The sequence below is a fragment of the Ovis aries genome, chromosome 3, assembly GCF_016772045.2.
Source record: "Ovis aries strain OAR_USU_Benz2616 breed Rambouillet chromosome 3, ARS-UI_Ramb_v3.0, whole genome shotgun sequence".
Taxonomy (NCBI): Eukaryota; Metazoa; Chordata; class Mammalia; order Artiodactyla; family Bovidae; genus Ovis; species Ovis aries.
The window spans coordinates 219,640,821-219,652,850 of NC_056056.1; the positions used below are offsets into that span (position 1 = coordinate 219,640,821).

At 51.0% G+C, this 12,030-nt stretch overlaps 1 protein-coding gene across 9 annotated transcripts in view; it reads right to left on the reverse strand.

The window, feature by feature from the left end:
• Window positions 1-12,030, reverse strand: part of PACSIN2 (protein kinase C and casein kinase substrate in neurons 2) — a 112,333-nt gene that overhangs the window by 30,229 nt on the left and 70,074 nt on the right. For all 9 annotated transcript variants that reach the window (XM_060414287.1, XM_042247841.2, XM_027968177.3 and 6 more), the window contains one exon: window positions 5,689-5,820. In XM_060414287.1, coding sequence (XP_060270270.1) covers window positions 5,689-5,748 — 60 coding nt within the window. In that variant the 5' untranslated portion in view covers window positions 5,749-5,820. The remainder of the gene's footprint in view (window positions 1-5,688; window positions 5,821-12,030) is intronic.

The window sequence follows — 12,030 nt, forward strand, 5'->3', positions numbered from 1 at the left end:
GAGTGCTCACAGGCCAGCCCCAGCCTGGCGTCATCCGGGGAGGCCTGAGCTCTAACGGCACCACTGCTCACAGCTGAACAGGGCTCCTCTTCAGGGATGTGAGCCAGCTGCAGGGCTGGGACGCAGAAATCAGCAGTCTGCTCTCCTAGCCGGGCCCTCAGGAGCCCTCAGAGACTGAGGCCTGGCCCAAACCCGCTGTCATGTTCCCAGAACCTGCCAGGGCAGAGGGCAGCCAGGCTTCCCCGATGGCACTGGGAAAGCGCCCTGGCCTGCAGCCTCGGCTATTCCTGTGCCCCAGCCTCCAGAGCTGGAGAGGGGACCCAAGGCAGGGCCTGGAACTGGAGACATGGGGGTGCGCCTGCAGATTCCCTGAGGGAGCTAGAGGACTTGCCAGAAGCAACCGACCCACCCATGCCCCGCTGGGAAGCCTGTGGGCAGGATGGACCAGGCTCCAACTCCAGCCAATTGGCGGCTAATGGAGTCACCCTCTTGGGGAACCACCTCCACTCAGCCTCAACCTATCTGTACCCACATGACTGCTCAGCCCCCAAACAGGCCCTTGGCTCCAAAGAGGTCAAGACCCTCAGCCTCTGCATGACCATGCTCACTGCAATCTCCAGACGCTGCTCTGGCCTAGAATGCTGTCCCTCCTCTGGCTCCCAGCCCCACCTGCCCCACACACCTTCTCTGGTGAGGCCAGCAGCGGGCCCCTCTCTGAACGCCATGACACCAAGGGCAGAGCTGCAGCTTGACCTCACTGCCCTCGCTCTCCATGGAAGCCACCGTCCTTTCTCCTCCAGCTCCTCCATTGTGGGGATCAGCCCCCCACCCTCCTCACTTCTGAATCGTTTCCTACAGTGTTGCAGTGTTGGGGATACAGAAAGTGTCCCAACTAACTACTAACTGCCTGATATGTCCATGTGAGTAATCCCTCCTCCTCCCAAGAGCGCCCCTTGTTCATTCGTCCATCTGGTGAACATCTGAGTGCTTAGCACTGACCCTGCCCATCTTCCATGCCACCTTTCCTGCCCCCTCCTCCAGGCGGAGCCCCACTGGCCCCCGTGTGCCCTAGCAAATTCTACAGCGCCTGGCACAATGATCCCTGTCTCTCCTGTCTCAGGGAGCTTGCTTCCGAATGTCACAGCCACAGGCTCCTGCAGGGAAGGGCCACGTCCCTCCTGTGCAGGCACACAGCCAGCATGCAAAAGGAGCCAGCATGACCCAGCTATGTGCTGGGCTGTTCAGTTATTAGCACCTTGTAGTGGAAGGGGGTAAAATCAGGCACAAAAGGCTTTCCACCTCGAGACGTCAGTGCTTTCCTTAGATTTGTACAACAGTCCTATGGGGTCACACCAGTGAGAAGCGGCCTTCCACAGGAAAGAGGGACCTTGCCGGCAGCCTGGAGACGTGCAGCTGGGGGCATGCACTTGGGTCACTCAGAGCTGGTTCGGTTGAGCAATCACAACGCCACTCAGGGCACGACCGTCAAGGCGGGCGGGAGCGGGGAGAGGCACTGCTGCTCTGTGCGAGCTGAAGAGCGCTGTCAGGGACAGTGCCGCCAGACGAGCAGAGCCTGTCTGGACAATAAACCCATCTGCCTTTGTATCCCTGGGACAAAGATGTTCTCGTCTACTGACACTGCAGTCAACAGGGAGCCTAGGGGTTTACATCAGTGACAGTGCTGGTTCAAGCCACTTGACTTAATGTATGCTGACAATACACACTGCAACTTTCACCTACATTTTATTTTTTTAACAAGCAGCTGAAGACTTCTATAATAGAACTATATTTAGCTACTAAAGTTTCTGACATCAACTGGGTTATGAAGACAGTGCTGACCAACACCCCTACAGGAACAGATTATACGTGTGTGTGTGTGATGACCCCCACCCCCGCATCAGAGGGACAGAGCTCCCAGCCGGCACCTGTTTTGATGCCTGACACGACTTTCAGTTCAGTTCAGTCGCTCAGTCGTGTCTGACTCTTTGCGACCCCATGAATCGCAGCACGCCAGGCCTCCCTGTCCATCACCATCTCCCGGAGTTCACTCAGACTCATGTCCATCGAGTCAGTGATGCCATCCAGCCATCTCATCCTCTGTCGTCCCCTTCTCCTCCTGCCCTCAATCCCTCCCAGCATCAGAGTCTTTTCCAATGAGTCAACTCTTCAATGAGGTGGCCAAAGTACTGGAGTTTCAGCTTCAGCATCATTCCTTCCAAAGAAATCCCAGGGCTGATCTCCTTCAGAATGGATTGGTTGGATCTCCTTATAGTCCAAGGGACTCTCAAGAGTCTTCTCCAACACTACACTTCAAAAGCATCAATTCTTCGGCACTCAGCCTTCTTCACAGTCCAACTCTCACATCCATACATGACTACTGGAAAACCATAGCCTTGACTAGATGGACCTTAGTCGGCAAAGTAATGTCTTTGCATTTGAATGTGCTATCTAGGTTGGTCATAACTTTTCTTCCAAGGAGTAAGCATCTTTTAATTTTATGGCTGCAATCACCATCTGCAGTGATTTTGGAGCCCCCAAAAATAAAGTCTGACACTGTTTCCACTGTTTCCCCATCTATTTGCCATGAAGTGATGGGACCGGATGCCATGATCTTTGTTTTCTGAATGTTGAGCTTTAAGCCAACTTTTTCACTCTCCTGTTTCACTTTCATCAAGAGGCTTTTAGTTCCTCTTCACTTTCTGCCATGAGGGTGGTATCATCTGAATATTTCAGATTATTGATATTTCTCCCTGCAATCTTGATTCCAGCTTGTGTTTCTTCCAGTCCAGCGTTTCTCATGATGTACTCTGCATAGAAGTTAAATAAGCAGGGTGACAATATACAGCCTTGACGTACTCCCTTTCCTATTTGAAACCAGTCTGTTGTTCCATGTCCAGTTCACTTTACACGTATTCATTCCCTAACTCGGGCTTCCCTGGTGGCTCAGGTGGTAAAGAATCTGCCTGCAATGCAGGAAACCAAGGTTGGATCCTGGGGTTGGGAGGATCCGCTGGAGAAGGGAACAGCTAACCACTCCAGTATTCTGGCCTGGAGAATTCCATGGACTGTATAGTCCATGGGGTCACAAACAGTCAGACATGACTGGGTGACTTTCACTTTTACTTTCATTCCCTAACTCTCACAATGCTAGGATGTGGCTACTGTTATTATCCCCATTTTACAGATTGGGAAATTTGAGGATAAGAAAAAGTAGTAACTTGCCTAAAGCTACACACACACACACACACACACACAGAGTAATTGACAAGGCAGGGAGTCACACCCAGGCCATTTGGTCCCAAAGCCTGTGTCTGAACCTGTCTCTGGCCTCTCCAGGTCCATCCCTCAAGAGGCCTTTTGTGTGCGCTAGCCTCCCTGTACTGCCACCGCACTCCAGGCCGGCGCTGACTGAGGCCAATGGCACTGTTACCACAGTTCCCAAACAGGTTTCCCCATGACTGTAAACGATTCTGCCAATAGTTTCAGATCAGCATTGAGATGGATGAGGACCTGCATTTCTAAAGGCTGGCTTCACAGGAGCTCACAGGGAGGCTCTGCAGTCAGCGCAGGGTCCCCGAGGGCTTCCACGATGCTGACCAGGCCACGGGCTCCAGGGCCCAACTGTCTGGGAACCCAGACCTGCCTATGGGCCGTGCAGGTCCTGAATCCCAGTCACGTCCCTGAGGCACCTCCACCTGCATCTCAGAGCTGCCTGTTCTGATCCAGCCGCACCACCAACCCTCCTGCATGCCGTGCGAGTGCTCCCAACCAGGCCAAGCAGCCGCCACTGCTGAGCGGCTGGGGTGTGCCCACAGCTCTGTTGCTGCCTTTGCTGAGGTGTTTCCCAGATCCCACGTGCCTCTCTGGCTACCGAGACTGAGCTCCAGCCCAGATCCCCACCAGGAAGTTGCTGAGGAACGGGGACTCAGGTGGTCGTACTTCCCATGGGAACTCATGGGGCCTAGCACACAGTAGGTGCTCAATAAACACTGACTTCTAAGAAAGTAGTCAGCTAAAAGGCAATGATGACCTTTCCCCCAGTACACAGAGAAGAAAAGTGTTCAGAGAAGTTTGAGCTGGGCTCCTGTGATCACTTGTCTGTGTTAAGACTGTAATATTGATAGCATTTGATGTTAGACAAAATCGCACACCTAATTAATCTAAGTTCACAGAACTCCGTTTGTCTCCAGCAAACCACAGGCTCCATCATGGGGCTCTGCAGCACTTGGGCCTTTTGTCTCAGGAAAGCATCACAGGGCTCCGATGTCGCCATTCTTGTTTCATGGTGGCAGCCTCCCTTGAAGACGACTACCATCATCCCTCTTAGAGCTGAAAACACTAAGCGTCTGCCTCCAATGCGGGAGACCTGGGTTCGATCCCTGGGTCGGGAAGATCCCCTGGAGAAGGAAATGGCAACCCACTCCAGTATTCTTGCCTGGAGAATCCCATGGACGGAGGAGCCTGGTGGGCTGCAGTTCATGGGGTTGCAAATAGTCGGACACAACTGAGCGACTTCACCTTCACCCGTCACCTTTAGATCAGTCAAGCAACTTGCCCAAGGTCACACAGATGGCTAGTAATGGCACAGCTGTGATCAGAACCCAGAGCTTTCCAACTACAAAGCCAGTGCTCTTTCCACTAAGCCCACAGCTGCTGGGATGGTTCCAGGGATTTTGACACACATTTAGTTGCTAAGTCATGTCCAACCCTTTTGTGACCCCACAGACTGTAGCCCACCCAGGCTCCTCTGTCCATGGGATTTCCCAGTCAAGAATACTGGAGTGAGTTGCCATTTCCTTTTCCAGGGGATCTTCCCCACCCAAGAATCAAACTCGCATCTCCTGCACTGGAAACCGGATTCTTTACCACTGAGCTACCTGGGAAGCCCAAGTAGCCACAGAAACAAGATTTCATGGACTCTGTTTTATCCAGCAGGTAAGAAGTAAGCGCCCAGTGGCTCAGCAGTAAAGAATCTGCCTGCCAGTGCAGGAGATGTGGGGAAGATCCCTAGGTCGGGAAGATCCCCTAGAGAAGGAAATGACAACTCACTCCAATACTGTTGCCTGGGAAATCCCATGGACAGAGGAGCCTGGCGAGCCATGGGGTCGCAAAGAGTCGGACACAACCAAGCGACAAAACAACAGAAATAAGTGGGACTCAGGAAGAACGGGCTCCACTAAAAACAAATAAAGAACCCAAGCCACAACATAGTCTGATTAGGAAAGGAATTCGCAGGCACTGACAGACGAGAAGATGCTCCCAGAAGCCCAAGGGCGCTTGTTCAGCCTGTGGGCCACTTGTCTGCGTGGCCAACCGGGCGTCACGTCGCCACCACCCATTTTTCTATGAAACTCGAGAGTGACACCACTACTGAGACCAAGCCTGGTAACCAGCGTATGTCATTTCAAGTCACAACAGGGTTGAGCATGGAAAGGAAGCTGTGAGAACGGACACACTGGTTAGACCTTAATGAACACCTCGAACCTCTTCTGTTATCAAACTTTTCTAGCAAGGTAAGTTTACCATCCTCACAGAGAGCTAGGCCATGCTCACTGCCACTTAGATCAGAGGTCTGGCTGGTTTTGGTGTATGTTCATCTCATCACCCCAGCCCCAGTCAATAAAGAGGGGGTGTCAGGCACCACTGGCTTGGTCTCTGCATTCATCCAGAAGAAATCATGGGCATTACCTCCCAGAAGCTGTCGCTGGACACTTCGACTCCAACGGAATCATCGTAAGTGACAGACATCTCTCCAAAGGGTGAGGAGCAGCAGGGAGTGCTTAGAGGTCTGCTTCAGATGCTCAAAATCTGGGGACACACCTATAAAACAAAAAACACAACATTGCAGGTTTTAAATTCCCAATGTAAAGAAGCAAGCTGTCTCCATTTCACAGCTTCCATTTCCACGACTGCCTTCAATGCAGCAGTCCACAGTGTCTCCTTCAGGTGGAAGAAAGTCAACACATTCCAAACTCGGCGCTGGCATACATGTGCATGCTATATGTGTGGCGTGTATTTCACATTAACAAGTAAACCTTTGCAACATCTTACTGAAGACTTCGAAAAGCTTTCTGAAGAACAGTCTGCATACTTAAATCAATAGGCTGATAACCTTAACGCCTCATCCCTTGGAGAAAGGGGCAGAGACCCTGTGAGGAGAACAGGCAAAAGCAGAGTCACTGCATCTCTGGGCTCGCCCTGTTCCAGCCTGTCCTACTCATCCCACACGACGAGGACCTGGGGCAAAACATGAGTGGAAATAATCCATCTCTGACACCTGACTCCACTCTCCAGTTCCCGCCAGGCTTTGCCTGTGTTGGGAGCTGTTTCCCTCTTCCCACGACTGGCTCATCTCAGCCACTGAGGCCCTGGATTCAGACCAGCTTATTCTGATACAGTCTGTGTGAGGGTCAGCTAGAAGGAGTAAAGACAAACAAGCTAAAGTGATCGTCTCTGAGCAATGATTCAATGATCTAAATCCAAGTGAGGGCAATGGGGTGATAATTTCCCCTGCTAGAAGGAAGAAGCTGAAGGACTCCCACTACATTCACAAGCACAAATCACACTGATGGAACGACCCATCCCCAGCCCCACGAGATTCCCTGACTTCTTAGTGACAGAGTGAGACTCCAGCCTCCTTCACAGCACCCTGCATTGAGACCTCACAGCCAGAGATCCGAAACGCTCCTACCAGTCAGGAGACAGCTGAGGCGTGGGAGGGAGAAGGCAGAGCGACCTACACTGTTACACTTACAGGGCAAGACTGTTCTAGGTCCAGACATGCTACTCATTAGCCAGGCGACAGTGGGCAAGGTACCTAACTGTGCCTCAATGGCCTATCTTGTCAACAAGAGACAATAATGGAACTCGTATCACAGAATTACTGTGAGGGTCCAACACGGCCAGACATACTGGGAGAACAGTGCATGGTCCCCAGTAAGTGACACGTACTAAGTCACAATGCAATTATTATTAGATAGCAGGTATAATAACTTTCATCTATACTTTATAGCTGATAAAACTGAGGTTAAGGGAGGCTAGGTAACTGGTCCATGATCACCCAAGCAGGACACCAACTGTGTCTGCTTACGAAGTACTATTCTCTATCATACTAAGATGTTTTCTAGAAACAATCTCAATTTTAAATAAATTAGGTGTCTTATAACCTAAGATCTAATTGTGGATTAAAAAGTTTAATCTGATGGATTTCCAGCTTTCAAACTTGAACACAGCCCTCTATTCTCAAGAGCAAGTTATGGTGCCTTGCGGCCAAGCACCCCACACGCATGACTCCGTAAGCAGGCAGAGTGGCCCGAGTGCCATATATTCACTCTACTTGGCCGCACGCTGGCAGGACCTCTGCTTCACAGTCACAGAGGCAGCGTGTCCTCCTGACCCTGGATATCGCAATGGCTGGGCAGGCTTCGCAGGCCAGGGCCCTGGTGCTGCACCTCACAGCATCCGCTTCCAGTGGGATCCCATGCTCTGAGCCAAGGCTCTCCTAGAAGCACCCTGGCCCACGACTGCAGCAGCAGAGAGTTTTCTAACCAGAGCAGCTGGTCTCTGTTTCAGGCTTCTCAGGGAATATCTGAGCTCTGGCTCAGGCGAGTCTCAAAGTGGCCAAATCAAGCCATTGGCTAAGCTGCCTGGCCAGCCCCAGGGAGCAGGTGCAGGGGAGAGCGGTGCTTGCTCTGGGCAGAGAAGTAACTTGACACCTGAGAAGTTCACTTTCAGGAAGTCATTTTTTGCCTGGGTTCAGTCCTGGCTTAGACACTAACAGAAGATTAGCTCTGCCCAAGATCGATTAAGAGCCTGTGAAATGCCAGCATGTTAAAAAGCAGAGACATCACTTTGCTGACAAAGGTCCACATAATAAAAGTTATGATTTTTCCGGTAGTAATGTATGGATGTGAGACTTGGACCATAAAGAAGGCTGAGCACCAAAGAAGTGATACGTTCGAATTGTGGTGCTAGAGACCATTGAGAGTCCCTTGGACTGCAAGGAGATCAAACCAGTCAATCCTAAAGGAAATCAACACTGAATATTCATTGGAAGGACTGATGCTGAAGCTCCAATACTTTGGCCACCTGATGCGAAGAGCTGACTCAGTGGAAAAGACCCTGATGCTGGGAAGGATTGAAGGCCGGAGAAGGGGGTCGACAGAGGATGACATGGTTGGATGGCATCACCAACTTGATGGACAAGAGTTTGAGCAAGCTCCAGGAATTGGTGATAAACAGGGAAACCTGGCGTGCTGCAATCCATGGGGTTGCAAAGAGTTGGACATGACTAAGTGACTGAACTGAGCTGTCCTGGAACCTTATCTTCCCATCAAAAGTGTAGAAAAAACAAATTGAGACTTGAGAACAAGAAAATCCTAAGGTAAAGATGTACAAATCATCGGCCCGTCTCCTCCCACTACTGATGAACACATCTGTGGTCCCCCATGTGTAACCTGGGTACACAGCAGGCACTCAGAAGATGACTGCTGAATACATTCTAAGAGACTTTCTTCAGGGATCCAGGCATGACTGAGGTGGGGGAAAAAGTTCCCAGATCTCTGGGTTCCGGTGACTTCAGCTGCTGATGGATGTAAACACTTTGAGTCAGTACGTACTAAGTTGCTTTAGTCATGTCTGACTTTTTGTGACCCTATGGGCCACGGCTCACCAGGCTCCTCTGTCCATGAGATTCTCCATGCAAGGGAACTGGAGTGGGTGCCACACCCTCCTCCAGGGATCTTCCCAAGCCAGGGACTGAATCCGCATCTCTTACGTCTCTTAGCAGACGGGTTCTTTACCACTAGCACCACCTGGCAAGCCCCTAGTCAGAGCCATTCCTAAAACGGTGGGCAGAATCTCAAAGGTTAACAGAGGCAGCCAAGTGTGCCCTTGGTCCAACCTGGGAGCTGGCATAACTTCTCTCCTCCCATCTGGGCCTGATAAAAGATATCAGGTAAGTAATGGTACACATTACATAAGTACATTCAGCTCCCCCTTAATGCCCTTAATTTGTTCTAAGAAAAAGAAACAGAACAGCTCACTAGGTCAAAAGGCTATTACTATAAAGCAAGAACATTCTGAGAAAAGGCGCATGTAGCTTGCGCGTGCATGCTAAATCACTCAGTCGTGTCTGACTCTTTGCGACCCCATGGACTGTAACCCACCAGGCTCCTCTGTCCATGGGATTCTCCAGGCAAGAATACTAGAGTGCCCTCCTCCAGGGGATCTTCCCGACCCAGAGATTGAACCCATGACTCATGTCTCCCACATTGGCAGGCAGGTTCTTTACCATTAGCACCTCATCTACCCTCAAAGTCGGCCCTGGAGAAGCGACCTCTAATCCTCAGTGACTTCAGAAGGCAGAGAAGAAGGGAGGCATCCTCGCTGATGCCCACACACAACCCTAGCCTGGCCTGTGCTGCCCTGCAGGCTTGGCCGTGAACATATGCAGGGTCTAGGGTTTGTTCCTCCCTCCTTGTCCAGGGTGGGAGATTCTTCATTGATTAATGAAGTACCTACAATTTCTTCTAAGCCACTGTCTGGCTCAGAGTGAGGGGAGAATCATTCCTTCAGTAAGGAGTGGATCTCCCATTCATTCTACACACAGATGTTTGAGAACTTACTACGTGCCAGTCACTCAGAGTCCCACAGATGGAGCAATGTGCAGGACTGACACAGTCCCTGCACACGCAGGCCTGGTGTCCAAGTAGGGCAGACTGACACACAGTAAGGTAAAAACAGCTGCGAGTGTGAACAGGGCTAGAACAGAGATAAATGAGGTGCTGTAAGAGAGTGGAGGAAGCTCTTGCGGAGGCAGAATGGTCATGCCTCTCTGAGGACCCAAGGTGGAGAGCAAGCGGGTGTAAAGTGTGTAAAGGACAGGGGAAGGGCCTTTCCAGCAGAGGGCGGCCCCTGGGAACAAAGGTCCTAGCAGCAGCCCCAGCAGGGCAGGAGCCCACAGACTTGCCTGAGGTGTCCCTAAGGACTCCAGGGAGGAACGGAGCTGCGTGGCAACTCAGATCTTCTATCTGCTAGCTTATAAAAATTCAAGCCTCAAGTAGCTGTAAGATGCACTACTGAAAAGCAAGCACCCATATGCATGGCCTGCCATACCTGTCCTTACCTGCGCTACCTCTCAACATGTATGACAAAAAAGAAACACCTAGCCTTTGATCCAACTAGTTCTTCTAAAACTTTTCCTACAGATAAACTCATCCAAAGGTCAAAGGTAGGTAGGTATTCACGGTGGTACTGATTTTAATAGCAGGAAGAATAAGATATCGAAAGCCACCTCACTGTGCATCAAGAATCAAAAGTGCTAACACAGCCCTGGAGTGGAACACAGGCAGCCAGAGGAGAAAGGGCAGGGGACTGTGTGTGCGGCCGTGGATGAAGGACGCAACAGTGTTCCTGCAGATCAGGTGGAATCAAGTGTGACACCACAGATACAGTCTGATCCCACTGGTATTAAAACACAATCGGGGGACTTCCCTGGTGGTCCAGAGGTTAAGACTCCGCACTCCCGACGCAAGGTGCCCAGGTTCGGTCCCTGGTAAGGGAACTAGATCCCACACACCAGTGCTAAGACCCAGTGCAGCCAAAAAAACCCCAAAGTATGTCAATGTGCAGAAAGTCCCAGTGGGTCTCAAACTTGTGGCAGTGCGGAGTAAACTTCCATATTTTACCTCATCACCTTCTAAACTATTTGAAAATTTTGACTATCACCACATAATATTTTTAGGATACAAAAACCATTAATGAAAATACCTCACTTTGTTTTGTCAGTGGCCTGTCCAGGAATGAAGGTGTGGCCCTCTGCACCACGTGACTGCACCACAGCTTCGAAAAAGGACCGACCAGCCAGCCCCTCTTGAAACCCCAACAGCTCTGCCTGCCAGAAGCACCTCTCCGCTGCACGATTGCAGTCATCTCCCCATGGTGTCCTGCCTTTCAGTTTATTCTCAACACAGTGACTCTTTCCAAAACTCAAGTCAGAAGATCACAGAGCAGTCACTCAATAAAAACTTGCTAGAAAATGGCACCCCACTCCAGTACTCTTGCCTGGAAAATCCCTTGGATGGAGGAGCCTGGTAGGCTGCAGTCCATGGCGTCACCAAGAGTTGGACACGACTGAGCGACTTCACTTTCACTTTTCACTTTCATGCATTGAAGAAGGAAATGGCAACCCACTCCAGCGTTCTTGCCTGGAGAATCCCAGGGATGGTGGAGCCTGGTGGGCTGCTGTCTATGGGGTCGCACAGAGTCGGACACAACTGAAGTGACTTAGCAGATGGATTCAGGATGAGAAAAGTTGAAGTGAAAAGTCTGGGCAATTTTGATTCATACAGACTGAAGATTCACAGATGGGAAATAATTGGGGCATTTATGTGAAGATGTTTTGGCTCCAGTGGTTAGAATTCTTCTATAAACACTACTGCACACGTTAAACTAAACCGCAACTGGTTTAGCAACCACACTGGGGGCTGTGTGGCTCAGGGCCGGGCTGTCTACCACCAGCCACACAGGAAGCCCTTCTGCTCAGCCCCGGGGGCCGACCACCAGCAGGGCCCACAAGCTGCTGGGAACCCTCTGGCCTCCAGCCTCAGTTCATGCTCTCCCTGTAAGTCCAGTCAGTTCTTCCTAAGAAAGGATGGGGCTGCCTGCTTTGCTTTAGCCCTCAAGCCACCTCCCACACGGGGGCTGCTCAGAGAGTAAGACCTGAGGTAAGACACTGCTTTACACAGCCGACAAAGCACGAACACTTCTTTTTTAATGGCTCAAATGTGCAGCACAGCCTATTTTGTTTCCAATGATTTCGTCTGGAAAACTGAACATTCCTCAAAGGAAGAGATAGAGATCAGCAAATAAAGTGACTTATACCTCCGGAACATTGTGTAGTGCGCGTACCTCAACCATGGAAAACAGCTCCCTCTGAGGGAAACACACCAAGGCCACAGCTCGGCAAGCCCCACGCCCAGATGGGGTGGGGAAGGTCCTCCAGAAGCACGTACAGGGTGGGGTGGGGTG